The sequence below is a fragment of the Gymnoscopelus braueri genome, assembly GCF_963280865.1.
Source record: "Gymnoscopelus braueri genome assembly, chromosome: 4".
Taxonomy (NCBI): Eukaryota; Metazoa; Chordata; class Actinopteri; order Myctophiformes; family Myctophidae; genus Gymnoscopelus; species Gymnoscopelus braueri.
Window position 1 is genome coordinate 1,809,100 of NC_137605.1, and position 18,702 is coordinate 1,827,801.

Here is an 18,702-nt window from a genome sequence, read left to right on the forward strand (position 1 = left end):
GTCCATTTGGTTCCATGTGTACACTCTCAGAGTTACAGATCTGTAAGGGTCCATTTGGTTCCGTTTGTACACTCTCAGAGTTACAGACCTGTAAGGGTCCATTTGGTTCCATTTGTACACTCTCAGAGTTACAGAGCTGTAAGGGTCCATTTGGTTCCATGTGTACACTCTCAGAGTTACAGACCTGTAAGGGTCCATTTGGTTCCATTTGTACACTCTCAGAGTTACAGACCCGTAAGGGTCCATTTGGTTCTATGTGTACACTCTCAGAGTTACAGAGCTGTAAGGGTCCATTTGGTTCCATTTGTACACTCTCAGAGTTACAGACCCGTAAGGGTCCATTTGGTTCTATGTGTACACTCTCAGAGTTACAGAGCTGTAAGGGTCCATTTGGTTCCATTTGTACACTCTCAGAGTTACAGACCTGTAAACGGTCTATTTGGACCCCACTCATGGAACCCACACTTTGAGAACCACTGATGTATCAGACTGGAGGAACCAGCCCTATCCAAGGTCTTGAAGGGGCGGATCCAAAGCCTTGCGCTCTGTACCAGCGCCGCTTCCTATTGCTTCACCAATCTATGTCCCCGCCTCCCCCCACTCAGTGCCGCGCTATGAGCTTGTAGGTCTGCTATTTTTGAATAGCCAAAGCAATCTAAAAATGACACAGATGCGTTCCTGGTCTTAATGGATAAATCTAGTATATTCTCCCCTGATGGTTCCGTCTCCCTCCAGGTGGACGGGGGTCTGTACCAGCTGCCGGTGGACTATGAGAATCGCCTGGTGGTGTTCCGCAGCGGCTGGACGGCCGTGGTGGAGACGGCGGCGGGCGTGACGGTGACGTTCGACTGGCGCAGCGTGGTGACGGTCGGCGTGCCCGGCGCCTACATGGGCGCCGTGTGCGGCCTGTGTGGAAACTACAACGGAAACGCTGCCGACGACCTCACCATGAGAGACGGACGCAAGGCCCCCGACGCTCTGCAGTTCGGAGACAGCTGGAGAGTGGCCATGGTGCCAGGTAACATATCGTCACCTTCCTAAACTAATGGCCTAAGACATTTATGAGGAAAATTATATTTTGGCCTAAGTCAGCTCCTCATGACACTGGCCACCTCTGGTAAAACGGCCTATCTCCTAATAGAAAAGGATCATGCTGTTCCCTCCCCTTTTAGTATAATGGCCTAACTCCCTAGTGTGACTTAGGCCAAATTATTTACTGATTTAGGCCATTTTTTAATATATTTTTTGGCCTAAATCAGATTTAATCCTATTTAAACCTATTTAAATCTCTTATGTTACATAACTGACAGACAGTGTTATTTCTATTTAAATAGTCATAATTTGTTATAAACATTTTGGGTGAAATGATTAAGAAATATCATATAGTTTTGTTTTGGATCAGTTTTGTATTTTTCCTGAAAAACGTTTTAAAAAATGACGTACTGTAGGCCATTAGTTTAGCAAGGCGACGATATTATATTTACATATACGTACAGTACTATATATCCTCCTATCATTCTACAAAGCTCTGTGCGTGTGCTGAGGTGGTGAGCCCAAAATCTCTTCTGCCTGGTTCTCCTCAGTCGCTGGAGCAATTGATCTGTATTTGCACACAGAGCCATTGACCATTACTATCAGCATGGAACAGCGAAGCCCGTTTTTCGCTTTCCCCAAATGTCAGCTGTTTATCAGCGTTTTTGTGTTCGCTGGCTCCCGGGTTGCCAAATCATGTGCGTGAAACAAGTGTGGGTGCTCATATCCCCCGACGGGTATGGTCTAGTTATATATATTATATAGACATGGTGCCAGGTAACATACTATATATTATACTGTATATATATTATATAGACATGGTGCCAGGTAACATACTATATATTATACTGTATATATATTATATAGACATGGTGCCAGGTAACATACTATATATTATACTGTATATATATTATATAGACATGGTGCCAGGTAACATACTATATATTATACTGTATATATATTATATAGACATGGTGCCAGGTAACATACTATATATTATACTGTATATATATATATATTATATAGACATGGTGCCAGGTAACATACTGTATATTATACTGTATATATATTATATAGACATGGTGCCAGGTAACATACTATATATTATACTGTATATATATTATATAGACATGGTGCCAGGTAACATACTATATATTATACTGTATATATATTATATAGACATGGTGCCAGGTAACATACTATATATTATACTGTATATATATATATATATTATATAGACATGGTGCCAGGTAACATACTGTATATTATACTGTATATATATTATATAGACATGGTGCCAGGTAACATACTATATATTATACTGTATATATATTATATAGACATGGTGCCAGGTAACATACTATATATTATACTGTATATATATTATATAGACATGGTGCCAGGTAACATACTATATATTATACTGTATATATATTATATAGACATGGTGCCAGGTAACATACTATATATTATACTGTATATATATATATATTATATAGACATGGTGCCAGGTAACATACTGTATATTATACTGTATATATATTATATAGACATGGTGCCAGGTAACATACTATATATTATACTGTATATATATATATTATATAGACATGGTGCCAGGTAACATACTGTATATTATACTGTATATATATTATATAGACATGGTGCCAGGTAACATACTATATATTATACTGTATATATATATATTATATAGACATGGTGCCAGGTAACATACTGTATATTATACTGTATATATATTATATAGACATGGTGCCAGGTAACATACTGTATATTATACTGTATATATATTATATAGACATGGTGCCAGGTAACATAGTCTTTGTTTTAACTTAGTTTATATATTATTGCTACTTTTACTTAGAAATAAAAGGATGGACTTCATAGAAGCTTTTACTTTGTAGTAAAAGTAGCCATAGCACAATATGAACGTACTCTGTTACAAGTTAAAGACATTTATTAAAACTTTTTACTCATTGGAGTCACTATTATACGTACAATATCAAAGTAAAATGTCTCAAACCTCTTCAAAAATAGCAGCTCTACAAGCTCACATTGTGTCACGATGTGTCGTGGGGTTGTGAGCTTATAGATCGAATAATAATAATTTGAAAGAGTAGGTTTTCTAATAAATAATAATAATAATGTAAATCAGCAAAGTAACTAGTAACTAAAGCTGTCAACTAATTGCCGTAGAGTAAACAATTCAATATTTGGAGTAGTTTTAAAAGTATTACAAAAAAATGAAATTCTCAAATAAAGTAAAAGTACCTCAGAAATCAGAATTGTACTCCATTACAGTGCTTGAACAAATGTACTCAGTTACTTTCCACCGCCTGGTTGGCAGGCTGTGCCAGTGGATGCCAGGGGAAATGGTGCCACGCCTGCTCCGAGTCTCAGAGGGAGGTGTACCGCGCCAACGAACACTGTGGCCTCATCGGCGACAAGACGGGTCCGTTCAGAGAGTGCCACGCCCGCGTGGACCCGCTGCCCTACCTGGAGGACTGCATGTACGATGCCTGTCACTACGGCGGGCACCGTGCCACCGTGTGCCAGGCCGTAGAGGCTTACCTGGCAGCCTGCCAGAGCCTGGGCCTCCCCGTCAAACCCTGGAGGAGCGACGGCTTCTGTCGTAAGTCTTTGCTCTGCGGCTGCCGGTCCCTGCTATGCAGTGGTGGAAAAAGTACTCAAATTCTTTACTTAAGTAAAAGTACCAATACTGCAATATAAAAATACTCTGTTACAAGTAAAAGTCCAGAATTAAAAATTTACTTTAGTAAAAGTACAAAAGTATTGGCATCAAAATGTACTTAAAGTACCAAAAGTAAAAGTACTAAATATTTGAAAATAGCCGATCTACAAGCTCACAACGCGTCGCGATGCGACGCGTTGTGAGCTTGTAAATCTGCTATTTTCAAATAGCCTAGGTTTAAAATAGGGCTAAAGTGGTTAATGTATGTTTCATTATATCATAATTTATATCTGAAAAGTAACTAGTAACTAAAGTTTTCAAGTAAATGTAGTGGAGTAAAAGTACAATATTTGCCTCTGAGATGTAGTGGAGTAGAGGTAAAAGTATTGGAAATTGGAAATACTCAAGTAAAGTACAAATACCTCAGAATTGTACTTAAGTACAGTACTTAAGTAAATGTACTTAGTTACTTTCCACCACTGCTGTGCTATGATATGTACTAAACACCTTATGTCTGTCCCCTTATGTCCTGTGTCATAGAGCAGGGATTCCCAAACGTGTCAGCTACTGTACAGACACACCCATACATACATACATACAAAAGCCCTATTAAATAGTGAAAATAGTTGATCTACAAGCTCACAAGGCGACGAGTTGTGATCTGGTAGATCGGCTATTTTCACTATTATGTTTTTGTTGTTGTTGTTAATTACTCTGTGGATTATTTCAGATTTTTTTTGGGAACATTTCTGAAATTCTATGGATAAAAAAAAACATCCCTGAAAATATCTGAATTTTGGAGGAAATAATAATGTTTAAATATTGTTAGGAAACACATAATCTCTCAAGAACAGATTCTGCTCTCCGCTTGAATCTGTCGGGGGGGTTCGTCATATCGCGTACGCACTGGCCTACAAGTGGGCGTGCCTTCAGATCAGGAAGCAGGCCGCGCTTTACCCAATCAAATGTAGTGGGCGGGATTTATGTGTGTACCGATCCTTCCCCACTCGAAACAAACCGAAACTCATTTAACAATAGCGTCCTCGGAGCAGACAAAACCACGGAAAGATATTCACATTTTAACTTACTCTTTCATCATAGAAACAAGTGGGCTTATAACCAAAACTATCCATGTTCTCTGGGAGAAGTGGTGTTAGTGTTCTGTGTAGAAATATTGTTAGTGGGAATGAAAACATAGTCGCACCACCGGAAGTGATGCGCTGAAAGCAGACCAAAGCCCCGGTTTCCCTGCGCACGGGCACTCCATCGAGCTCCTCCCAGAGCCAAGTAAAAGAATAAAAAACAGCAGAGGGCGCTGTTTTTCCTTTTTTATTTGGCGATGGGTTCCCAGATTGGGAAACACACAAAGGAGGAGGCTCAAAAAGCTTAACTCAGGAGCTTAAAGTTGGTCTGCGACCCAAAAATGGGGGGCCTGACCGATTGTTTGGGAAACACTGTCATAGAGCGATGGAATCACCTTATGTCTGTCCCCTTATGTCCTGTGTCCTACTACACAGAGATGGTAATGTATCACCTCATGATCACCTTATTACATCTCTCCCCTTATGTCCTGTGTCCTACTGCACAGAGATGGTAATGTATCACCTCATGATCACCTTATTACATCTCTCCCCTTATATCCTGTGTCCTACTGTACATATATGGTATCACCTCATGATCACCTTATTATATCTCTCTCCTTATGTCCTGTGTCCTACAGCCATGGTGTGTGCGTCTAACAGCCACTACACGCTGTGTGCGTCGTCTTGCCCCGCCTCCTGCTCCAGCCTGTCGTCCCTGGCTGCGTGTCGGCGGCGTTGTGCTGAGGCGTGTGAATGTGACGACGGCTTCCTGCTGAGCGGAGACGCCTGCGTCCCCGAGGCCGAGTGCGGCTGTTCCTACGGCAACCATTACTACCGCAAGGTCAGTGATGTACACGCACCCCACCGTATCCCATTACAACCATTACACCCCACCGTATCCCATTACAACCATTACACCCCACCGTATCCCATTACAACCATTACACCCCACCGTATCCCATTACAACCATTACACCCCACCGTGTCCCATTACAACCATTACACCCCACCGTATCCCATTACAACCATTACACCCCACCGTGTCCCATTACAACCAGGAACACGTCTACATTAAGCTCTTCTAAATCCTAACTGGTTTCTGAAAAAACTTATGTTGCTATAATATCAGTGGTTCTCAAATGTTTTCATGTCAAGGACCACCCAAAATTAAATGTATTTGGCCGCGGACCCCCATCTCAAAATATTTTGTTCCAGGGACCCCCCTGAAGCAAAGATTTGAGTTACAAATTTTCGCTTTAAAACATATACATTCAAAGATTTGCACACATTTTCATGATTTTTCAAAAATAGCAGATCTACAAGCTCATAGCGCGGCACTTGGTGCCGCGCTATGAGCTTGTAGATCTGCTATTTTTGAATAGCCAAAGAAATCTAGAAGACACAGATGCGTTCCCGCACCAGGGGGAGCTCCACACACTTTCTGTACCTACTGTAGCAGATCGTTGCTGTTGGGCAGAAACCTTGTATCTCTCATATTTCCTTCATGTTTTTATGTATTTCATTCATTTTAAAGGTAGTAAGCACAATGAAAAGTATCAACAGAGCTTGTGACTAAATAATAACTATATTGGATCCATTGGAGCACAGATTATATTTATTTATTTCCTGAAAAGTAACAGTTTTCGACATAGAAGGTTTTCACCCGACAGCGACCACATGTTCATTATGCATTTTTGTCAATAAAAAAACATCAATCAATCAATCAATTCATTCATTCATCAAACCTTAAAGAGGTGGTGCCATGTTTTTGCACTTTTTCTGTTTTTCATGTGTCTATGAGGTTGATAGAACTTCATTAAGGCCCCCGCTGGTGGTTTTATGGTGTTTCATGACTTCTCTGACTATTTGGAGTTTTTTCCTGGAGGCTGAAACCTTGAGAGTCAAACGTGCCAATCCAAAAACAGCGACATACTGACGTAACAATGCCCATACCCACCCACCGCACCTCCCCTCATTATCATTGTCATTTATACTACAACCTTTTGTGGGCGGAGCTGCCTCAAACACACGTGTGTGACCATGGCATGCTGTGTGACAGCTATCAAACAGTCGTTTCACACTTTGCCCATTGACACGGACAAACGTGATCAATGGCTTAATTTCATTTATAAAGACAGGATTATTCCCTCAGCCCCCTCTACCAGGCTTCGGGTGTGTAGTTCCCATTTTGTTGATGACTGCTTCACCAACTTAGTGCAAGTCAATATGGTATTTGCAAACAGGAAAGTACTGAAGCCAGGTTATATTCCGACGATTTATCCTGGAGACACAGAAAGCAGCACCGCAGGAGCGTTACCGGTAAATTAAAACATCCGCCAGCCCCAATAAAATGATTTAGGAGCATGAATCGGTTTGACATAGCGTTGTGTCTGTGGGTTTTAGTTCAGAGTCAATAAGATCGCTTCTGAACATCGTATGGAAAATGTAACGGTAGTCGCGGTAACCTACAGTCGTCTGTTGTTACGACGGTGTGAAGAAATTAATGGATGGGTTGAAACAACCTTTTAAACCGGGGTTTTGTGCCGGTCTGCGACTCTGCGTTGAATTCAACGTGCAGAGACAGTGCTGGTCGTGAACGCGCATCGCCGTTTAACATGGCGTAGAGTTAGATCAGGGACGAGCCTCCATGTTAATTCAACGCAGGCTGCCAACAAACTAAGGTTTTAAACGGTTGTTTGAGCCCAGCGATGCGTTGTTTCACGCCGTCGGAACAACAGACATATGTAGGTTACGGCGCCTAGCTTTAGATTTTTCATACGATGTTCAGAAGGTAAAACATTTACATTAAATCAATGTAAAGAACATACCGACGCGGGCGGGACCAACTCGAGTCATACAGTCTCAGCCAACGTTAGGGTCGCTAAAGCTAGTTCAGTTGGATTAGATACATAGCGTGATTGTTTGTCAATATAATAAAAAAGAGACGAATTATCTGTGCCTCTGCAAACAGAAGTGTATTATCAAGGTGGAAATGGCTCTGAATACATTATGAGAGCATCTAGTTAGACGTTTTATATGCATACTATATGCCGTAATATACTGTAGCTTATATTTCCATTTTCTAGTAAGGGGATGTATGGAAAGAATACATAGCCCATTTAAATGGGAATGTCAGGTTGAAGGAATACAAATGCATTGTAATGATAGTAAAATGTGTGCAGTGATGCTATAAATAATGTCACTGATGTAATGGATACCATAGTCATTGTAAGATAAAGTTCTACTTGGATCACAGGATATTGAACATCACCACATCTATAAGAATGTATGACAACTGATGGTTCTGTTGAAAGGACAACTTTAGTTTTTTACAACCAAGGTTTATGTTTTAGATTGTAATTAAAGTAAATACAAGATGAGTGTTCAAATGTTTTAATTTACTGCTTTCTATAGTTTTAGCAATTTTTGCGATCTTTTTTACAGTGGGCGGAGGCATTCTGTCCGGTGGCTAAATATGTATTTTTTTTTACACAATAACCCGGCGTTTCCTTTATTATTATTTACAGTAGCTCTTCTAGCCCCCAATAACTCACATCTGGCCATCAAATAATTTACTTTAATTACAAGCTAAAATATAAACCTTGGTTGTAAAAAAACAAAGTTGTCCTTTTAAGCCTTTTATTTATCCGTTGCACACATGAGCATTTGGGATTTGAGCAAAGGGTTGATGAGGCTTTCCGGTTATGGAGTAGTTCTTCTTCTTCCTCCTCATCTTCATCTGAACCAGATTCAGGTTCAAACATATATGGCTGTATTTGTCCAATTTGTCCTCCTGCCATTTTGTAAACAAATGGGCAGAACCATGGGCAGTCCTTTAGTGATAAGGGGGAAGGACTAGGACAGGTGGGTGGTCTTATAGGAGGAGGCGGAGGGACTGGATTAGATGGGTGGTGCTAAGTGAAACCAGGTATACTTAATGAACTGGTGGGTGTGTCTACATAAAAACAACATTTTAACACTTACTTTACACTTTTTTTTTTTTTGAAAAAAATCCTTACATAATAATAATACCTTATGATCAGGTTTTAGGGTTGAAAAATATCATGGCACTCCATCTTTAATAATGTATATTTGTTGGCCCCTCCCTTCCTTCAAAACAGCTTTTTCCAGCTGAGCTCCAGTTCAGATGTTTCGCCATGCTCAGCTTTTTATTGATGTTAGTCGTGTACTTATATATATATTTTTCTCAATAAAGTTTGATTCCTTCTTTTAGTTTTGATGTAAAGTGACATTGAGTACTTAGACAATCGCTTAATAAATCGTCTCTGTCGGGTGGAAACCTCCTATGTCCAAAACTGGACTCAAATTCAAAACTGGCAAAACGTCACCTTGCTAAACTAATGGCCTAAGTAATTACCTAACATAAAAACATAATAATAATAATGTTTATTGTCCCCAAGGGGAACATTGTCTTCACAAGGTCTGTTCGTTACAACAAAAACAACAAAACAACATAACAACTAAAACAACATATCACAAAGACAAAGACATGAGGTCCCCACATACTTAGCATAAAAATAACACTGTCTGTCAATGATGTAACATAAGAGATTTAAATAGGTTTAAACAGGATTAAACCTGACTTAGGCCAAATGATGTTGGCCTAAGTCAAAATCATTTGGCAATTTGTTTGGCCTAAGTCACAAAACCATGTGACTTAGGCCAAAATAATGCCTATTTTGGCCTAAGTCACACTAGGGAGTTAGGCCATTATACTGAAAGGGGAGAGAACAGCATGATCCTTTTCAATTAGGAGACTAGGTGATTTTACCAGACGTGGCCAGTGTCATGAGGAGCTGACTTAGGCAAAAATAACATTTTCTTCAAAAAATGACTTTATAAGCCATTAGTTTAAGAAGGTGACAAAAAGTAACAGATCTACAAGCTATAGATCTGTTACTTCTTATGCTTTTGTGGATGATCACGTAGGGCGTTAATTTACGAAAACACACATTTTGATTGATTGATGGATTGAGGCCCTTGGTATTCAATTCATAGACATATATAGTTGCACCAACAGATTTCTGCCCCGAACAACAACCATATATTATTTTTATTAAAGGGAGACGTGTTCTACCCGGATACCGGGTGTGCGGAGCGGTGTGAGTGCGGTGACAACGGAGCCGTGTCGTGTCAGAAGAACCGCTGCGCAGCGGGGGAGACCTGCAAGGTGGTGAGGGGCATCATGGGATGTCACCCCGAGGGCCACGGGAAGTGTGTGGCGTCCGGGGACCCCCACTACATCTCCTTCGACGGCCGCAGGTTCGACTTCCAGGTGGGAATGAAACCGCTTTCGCTTTTAAACCGAGATTCCAAAACGGCTACGGTTACATAACCGTAGAGCAGGGGTCCTCAGTGTTTTTACAGGCCAAGGACCCCTTAGATGAGAGAGAGATGAAGCAGGGACCCCCACTACATATTGTATAGATGAGAGAGAGATGAAGCAGGGACCCCCACTACATATTGTATAGATGAGAGAGATGAAGCAGGGACCCCCACTACATATTGTATAGATGAGAGAGAGATGAAGCAGGGACCCCCACTACATATTGTATAGATGAGAGAGAGATGAAGCAGGGACCCCCACTACATATTGTATAGATGAGAGAGAGATGAAGCAGGGACCCCCACTACATATTGTATAGATGAGAGAGATGAAGCAGGGACCCCCACTACATATTGTATAGATGAGAGAGAGATGAAGCAGGGACCCCCACTACATATTGTATAGATGAGAGAGAGATGAAGCAGGGACCCCCACTACATATTGTATAGATGAGAGAGAGATGAAGCAGGGACCCCCACTACATATTGTATAGATGTCCGTTTATTTGTATAGATTTTCAACAACAACAGAAAAAGAAGGTTCCTATCACAAAAATATTTGTCGGCCCCCTGTAGTAACTCAGAGGACCCCCTAGGGGTCCCCAGACCCCCTATTGAAGACCCATACCAGAGGCCCAGGCTTAAACGATGTGACTCCATCATAATGTGTAACTCTTGGTTCCAGGGGACGTGTGTGTACACGCTGGCCAAGGTGTGCGACGACGACAAGGGGCGCCTGACGCCCTTCGTGGTAACCCAGGGCAACCAGAAGTACGGCAACGGGAGAGTAGCGGTCACCCAGTCTGTGGGAGTGGAGGTGTATGGACTGGTCATCTATATGCAGCAGAGGATGGACTGGAGAGTTATAGTAGGTTAACCCATTAAAATGTTTTCTAAATCCTAACGCTTAAAAAAAAAAAATATATATACAAAGATTCGCACAAATTTTCACGATTTTTCAGAAATAGCAGATCTACAAGCTCGCAGCGCGGCACTCGGTGCTCTGTACTCTGAAACTGCCGTCCGTCGAGTGGCTGTAATGATCTAGTTGTTTTTTTAATTTCTGGTTAAAAACCGACGGACTCTGTGAGCAAAGGGCCGATTCCAGGTTCTCCAGTTCGATGCCAATCTCAGTTTTGGACCCAATGATTTTAGTTTGTTTTTTACAATATTTTGTTAGAAAAACATAATTTCAGAAACGTTGATTTGATTGAAGCTACTATTTCGTACATGAATTAAATGTACCCCTTTTAAAATATATATATTAAAAGTAGCTGATCTACAAGGTAAAATAAATCAGGACACATTGGCTGCATAATTGCCAATACCGATACATTGGCAAAAATGTTGAATAATGGCAGATATATCGGCCAGACCGTTTTATCTGCAAATAATCACATCTGAAAAGTTTTGGTTATTTTTGTGTTGGACCTCATGGTCTCTGCTCTGTCCTCCAGGTGGACGATGAGTTGTTTTTGTGTTGGACCTCATGGTCTCTGCTCTCTCCTCCAGGTGGACGATGAGTTGTTTTTGTGTTGGACCTCATGGTCTCTGCTCTCTCCTCCAGGTGGACGATGAGTTGTTTTTGTGTTGGACCTCATGGTCTCTGCTCTCTCCTCCAGGTGGACGATGAGTTGTTTTTGTGTTGGACCTCATGGTCTCTGCTCTCTCCTCCAGGTGGACGATGAGTTGTTTTTGTGTTGGACCTCATGGTCTCTGCTCTCTCCTCCAGGTGGACGATGAGTTGCTGAACCTGCCTCTCTCGTTGGCCGGCGGTCGCGTCTCCATCACGCAGGAGGGTCGTAACATGGTGCTCCGTACGGACTTGGGCCTGACGGTGCTCTACGATACCGTGTACTACGTGGAGGTCCTGGTTCCCTCCACCTACCAGGGCAGGATGTGTGGCCTCTGTGGAAACTACAACAGGTCTGTCCTCTGTGCAGGTAGCAGGGGCGTAGCCAGAACGCTAGCCGAGGCTGGGCCTAGGGAGTCGCGGGTGGGCACACATCGAAAATGTGCGGTTATTAGCGTTTTTTTATGCTTTTTTTGCGGGTTTGTGACGGATTTCGAGGTACCTATATATACACTGTTATCAAAATGGCTGAATATGACATAAAAAAATATTACAAAAAAGTTCTATATTAAAAAATGGGACCCGTGGCTACGCCCCTGGCAGGTAACCATGAGGCTGTAGCCCCTTGGGGCTAATGCCGCTCACTCGCTCCCCTAAACGTTTTTTTTTTTTTTTTTCTCGTGTAGGACTAGTTGGGAGTTGACTCTATGTGGTTCTGTCTAAACCACTGGTTCTCCAGGTGGGATCCAGTGGGTCCTCCAGCTAAATGAGTTAATATAGCATCAAAATTAGCTACCACTTTAACTATATGTTATACTTTGGCTATTCGAAAACAGGCGATCTACAAGCTCTGAGCTTATGGATCTGCTATTTTTTTAATGAAATTTAATTATTTTCAAAATTGTACCAGAAATCTTCTCTTATGCCCTGGGTCCCTGGAGGAAAGGCTTTTCAGGTGGGTTCTGTAGTCCAGGTGTGGCGGTTTAATCCAGGTGTGGAGGTTTAATCCAGGTGTGGAGGTTTAGTCCAGTTCTGTTGTACACCTGGTGTCTGACACTCCTCTCTCAGTCCCAGCATGTTACCACCTGCTGAGACACCTTGTTGTACTGTCTATTGCAGTGTTCCCAAACTGTGTGTCGGGACCCCCAGGGGGGTCCCCAGATGATTGTGCAACATTGTTTTCTCACTCAACAGTAAACAAACCAACATAAAGTGTATACAGGGTATCTGCACATTTATAAAGTGTGCAGATACCCTGTATATATTTAATGACTTTTAAGACCTTTTTAATACCAAAATCAGAATCAGAATCAATATCAATATTTATTGTCACATGACATTACTAGTAAGGTGGGTGAAATGCTTAGTTGGCCAAATTGTCAAATATTACATTAGAAAGGACAAGCGCTGCAAAAATAGCACATCTTGTGAGCTTGTAGTTCGGCTATTTTCACAATATTTATCTTTGGAACCGAGTCAAACTAAATGTAATGCCTCAACTCCTACAATTCCAAGTGCTTGTCAGGGTGGGGGGTCCCCAGTTCAAACCTATGAATATGTTGGGGGTCCCCAGTTTAAATATGATTATGTTGGGGGTCCCCAGTTTAAATATGATTATGTTGGGGGGTCCCCAGTTTAAATATGATTATGTTGGGGGGGTCCCCAGTTTAAATATGATTATGTTGGGGGGGTCCCCAGTTTAAATATGATTATGTTGGGGGGTCCCCAGTTTAAATATGATTATGTTGGGGGTCCCCAGTTTAAATATGATTATGTTGGGGGGGTCCCCAGTTTAAATATGATTATGTTGGGGGGTCCCCAGTTTAAATATGATTATGTTGGGGGGTCCCCAGTTTAAATATGATTATGTTGGGGGGGTCCCCAGTTTAAATATGATTATGTTGGGGGGGTCCCCAGTTTAAATATGATTATGTTGGGGGGGTCCCCAGTTTAAATATGATTATGTTGGGGGGGTCCCCAGTTTAAATATGATTATGTTGGGGGATCATGGCCTGAAAAGTTCCGTCTGTCCAACAGGAAGCGCGATGACGACTTCCGGCTGCCCGGCGGCCGCGAGACGAAGAACGTGGACGACTTCGGGCGGGCGTGGGCTCTGGACGCGCCGGGCCAGGTGTGCGGGGGGTGCGGCGGTCGGTGCCCGGCCTGCGACCGGGCCAAGGCGGACCGGTACGGCAAAGCGGACGCCTGCGGCCTCATCGGCGCCCCCGGCGGGCCGTTCGCGGCGTGCCACTCCGTGGTGGAGGCGGACGCCTACCTGTCCGGCTGCGTGTTTGACGTGTGCGAGGCGGACGGGCGGAAGGACACGCTGTGCTCCGCCCTCCAGGCCTACGCTCTGGCCTGTCAGAACGCTGGGGTCGACATCCGGCCCTGGAGGACCGCCTCTTTCTGCCGTGAGTTCACCGACCAACGCAAAACACAGACAACAGAAACCTCTTATCGCCACGTTTTAAAGAGCTGGTGCCATGGTTTTGCACTTTTTCTGTTTTTCATGTGTCTATGAGGTTGATAGAACTTCATTAAGCCCCCTGGTGGTGTTTTTATGGTGTTTTATGTCTTCGAACGTGCCAATAGAAAAACAGCCCTTTAATGACATAGTAAAAATATACCCTCCCCCTCATTATCATAACACAACAGGTGTGGGCATGAGGAGGAGGGGGGACTAGGACAGGTGGGTGGTGCTAAGGTGGTGGAGGAGGTGCTAAGGTGAGAACCAGGTATACTTAATGAACTCGAGGCGTGTCCACATAAAAAACAAATTTTAACACTTTCTGTACACTTTTTTGAAAACAATCTTCCTCCTAGTATAACTATAATACCTGATGATTATGTTTTAGGGGGGGGGATCACTGAAAATCACGGCACCCCGTCTTTAACTTTTGGTGTTATTTCCGTAAAGGAACGCCCTACTTCAGGGGACCCCTTAGCTGAGAGAGAGATGAAGCAGGGACCCCCACTACATTGTTTACAATTGTGTTGCAGATTAAACGTTTTCATAGATTTCATAGACTATCATAGTGTTGTTTAGGCCTAAATTCATGTTGTTGACATTTTTTCCCCATGTTTTTTTCATGACCTTTAACCACTTAAACCCCCCTACACCAACCCTCTTTGCCAAAAATAGCCGATCTGCAAGCTCACAACGGTGACAACGCCTAGCAGCGCGAGGCGCTGTGAGCTTGTAGATCTGCTATTTTTGGTTAATGTTCCCCTCAGAATAGGGTTAGGGTTCAAGTGGTTAATGTAAAAAAAACATCATATCACACAAAGATTTTGCGGACCCCCCCATAGTAGCTCTGAGGACCCCCTAGGGGTCTCGGACCCCCTGTTGAAGACCCCTGCCCTACTTGATCACACTGACTACAGCGTCACACAAAAGCATCAAAAGTAACAGATCTTCAAGCTCGAAATGCGGCGCGAAACGACGAAACAACGCATTTCGAGCTGCTACTTTTGCAACAAAAAAAAAAAGATCTGTTATAGGGCATAGAAGTGGCGGCCATTTTCTGGTTTCTCTATTCATTTTTCCCATAGAGATTCTGTGAAGAAAATAAATGTGAAACCCGCAAAACAAAGGGTATTTATTATCGTATCATATAATTATATATATATTTTTTCTTTCATCACAGAATCAAATGTTTTATGGTCATGATTCACCTGGAAGGCTTGATTCCAGGCTAAAATGAATTAATATAAATATTTTCAGAAATCTCATTTGGAAAAATAAATGGTGTCTGGAACGATGGAACCAGAAAATGGCCGCCACTGCTATGCCCTATTTTTTTTTTACTATTTCTGAATTTGAATCATGAAAAGTAACCGTTTTGGACATATTAAGAGGTTTCCACCCGACAGAGATGATATTAACCCATTAAGACCTCGGTGCTATGAGCTTTTAGATCTGCTATTTTTGAAAAGCCAAAGTGTAAAATAATGCTTTTTTTAGATCAAATAAAAAAATGACACAGACGTGTCCCAGGTCTTAATTGGTTAAAAGTCATATTGTGTAACCTTTTCAATTAAATTAAAGTTGTTTTTTATATCTTTCACTGGTATATTTTATATTTGTCACAAGGAAACAGAGAGAGGAGAGCGACACTTTAACCCTTTAATGTGTTTTGTCTTTTCCTTCATTTGTAAACTTTTAAATCCCCCTCTCTCTCTCTCTCTCTCTCTCTCTCTCTCTCTCTCTCTCTCTCTCTCTCTCTCTCTCTCTCTCTCTCTCCGTTCCAGCCGCCTCCTGCCCCGCCCACAGCCACTACGAGCTGTGCGCCAACACGTGCGGAACCACGTGCGCCGGCCTCAGCCAGATGGAGCCCCTCCCCCTCCCTCTCCCCCTCCCCCTCCCCCTCCCCTGCTCCGACGGCTGCTTTGAGGGCTGCGAGTGCGACGCCGGCTTCCTGTCCGACGGCGTGCGCTGCGTTGCCATGGACGCCTGCGGGTGTGTTCACCACGGACGCTACCTGACGGTGAGAGACCCTGACTCTATATGATGATAATAATAATAATAATAATAATAATAATAATATGTTGTGTTCTTAGGTGGGCCAGACGTTAGTGTACCATATTATAATATAATATTAATAATAATAATAATAATAATAATAATAATAATAATAATAATAATAATATGTTGTGTTCTTAGGTGAGCCAGACGTTAGTGTACCATATTATAATATAATATTAATAATAATAATAATAATAATAATAATAATAACAATAATAATAATAATAACAATAATAATAATAATAATAAGTTGTGTTCTTAGGTGGGCCAGACGTCAGTGGACCATATAAATGTAATAATAATAATAATAATAATAATAATAATAATAATAATAATAATAATAATAATAATATGTTGTGTTCTCAGGTGAGCCAGACGTTAGTGGACCATATAATAACATAATATTAATAATAATAATAATAATAATAATAATAATAATAATAATAATAATATGTTGTGTTCTCAGGTGAGCCAGACGTTAGTGTACCATATAATAATATAATATTAATAATAATAATAATAATAATAATAATATGTTGTGTTCTCAGGTGGGTCAGACGTTAGTGAACCATATAATAATATAATATTAATAATAATAGTAATAATAATAATAATAATAATAATAATAATAATAATAATAATAATAATAATATGTTGTGTTCTCAGGTGGGTCAGACGTTAGTGTACCATATAATAATATAATATTAATAATAATAGTAATAATAATAATAATAATAATAATAATAATAATAATAATAATAATAATAATATGTTGTGTTCTCAGGTGGGTCAGACGTTAGTGAACCATATAATAATATAATATTAATAATAATAGTAATAATAATAATAATAATAATAATAATAATAATAATAATAATAATAATAATAATAATAATAATAATAATAATATGTTGTGTTCTCAGGTGAGCCAGACGTTAGTGTACCATATAATAATATAATATTAATAATAATAATAATAATAATATGTTGTGTTCACAGGTGGGTCAGACGTCAGTGGACCGTGGCTGTACCTCTAGCTGTGTGTGCCACGCCTCCGGGCGTGTCCGCTGTGAGAGGCTGGCGTGCGCCAGCGGCCAGACGTGCGGCGTCCGGGAGGGCGTGCGAGGATGCCACGCCCCCCAGCAGGGCCGCTGCCGCGTCAGCGCCGACGCGCGGCTCAGCACCTTCGACGGCGGCGCGGTGGGCGGGGCCATGGGCGGGGCCGGGGGCGGGACGGAGCTGGCCTCGCTGTGTGACGTCACGGAGGAGGAGCTGTGGTTCCGCGTGGTCGTCGACGTCAGGGCGGCGTGCGGCGGCGGAGGCTCCGCCCACAGCGTGGCGTCCGTTCACGTCTTCTTCAAGGACGTGGTCGTCACGGTGACCAAAGAGCACCACACCTGGGTGAGAAGATATAACTAATTAATTATTAACCCATTCAATCTGTGTCGTTTTACATTTTAGCTTTAACCATTATTTTATACTTTGGCTATTAAAAAATAGCAGATCTACAAGAGTGCCGCGCTATGAGCTTGTAGATCTGCATTTTTTTTGAAAAATCTTGAACATTTTGTGCAAATCTTTGAATATCTTTAAGTGAACTCAAATCTTTGAATATCTTTAAAGGTAGGGTAAGTGATATTTTTTGGTTAAAACAAAAAGTATTTTTTTAAAAGGTTAAAATACTATATTCTGATAGTAATCATTGCTATAGAGTATTTTTTCAGTAACAGATGTCTCCCTGTCTCTCCAGCTCTTTAATAAACAGAAAATACATTTTTCGGTAGGTGTCAAAATCTCAGCCAATCAGGAGAAAGTACCAATTTTTAAGCTTAATTTGTATAGTGTTCCAGTTCCAATTTTGCATGCTCATTTCTTAGTGTCATCACTTCCAATTTCACTTGTTTAATCTATATCTTGATTGAGTTCTCTGTCCTGGTTGGATAAAATTGGAAATGAAACTGAAACTGAAACGAAAATGCATTTTCTGTTTTATAAAGAGGTGGAGAGACAAGGAGACTCCTGTTACTGAACAAACACTCTATAGCAATGAGTACTATCAGAATATAGAGCTATTTAACAATTATTTTAACCAACGCAAATCACTTACCCTACCTTTAAGTGAACTCAAATCTTTGAATATCTTTAAGTGAACTCAAATCTTTGCTTTTGGGGGTCCTTGGAACATAATATTTTGAAATGGGGGTCCGTGGGGATCCTTGACATGAAAAGGTTTGAGAACCACTGATATAGTAATAAGTACTACTTATACTTCAGTATAATGTTGTTGTATTTTACTTTACTGGATGTTTTTCTACTCCACTACATCTCAGAGGCAAATATTGTATTTTACTCCACTACAATGATATGTAAACTTTAGTTACTAGTTACTCTGTAGATTTAGATTATTATTACAAAACATACATTGACCACTTCAGCC

At 41.2% G+C, this 18,702-nt stretch overlaps 1 protein-coding gene across 1 annotated transcript in view; it reads left to right on the forward strand.

Moving 5' to 3' along the window:
- The window catches only part of fcgbp (Fc gamma binding protein), a gene marked incomplete at both ends in the record, with an annotated part of 69,169 nt that overhangs the window by 48,849 nt on the left and 1,618 nt on the right, over window positions 1-18,702 (forward strand). The window contains 9 exons of the mRNA XM_080427185.1: window positions 736-1,018; window positions 3,395-3,679; window positions 5,460-5,662; window positions 9,905-10,117; window positions 10,853-11,035; window positions 11,900-12,093; window positions 13,778-14,151; window positions 15,992-16,227; window positions 17,265-17,666. Of these exons, the coding sequence (XP_080283311.1) occupies window positions 736-1,018; window positions 3,395-3,679; window positions 5,460-5,662; window positions 9,905-10,117; window positions 10,853-11,035; window positions 11,900-12,093; window positions 13,778-14,151; window positions 15,992-16,227; window positions 17,265-17,666 (2,373 nt within the window). The remainder of the gene's footprint in view (window positions 1-735; window positions 1,019-3,394; window positions 3,680-5,459; window positions 5,663-9,904; window positions 10,118-10,852; window positions 11,036-11,899; window positions 12,094-13,777; window positions 14,152-15,991; window positions 16,228-17,264; window positions 17,667-18,702) is intronic.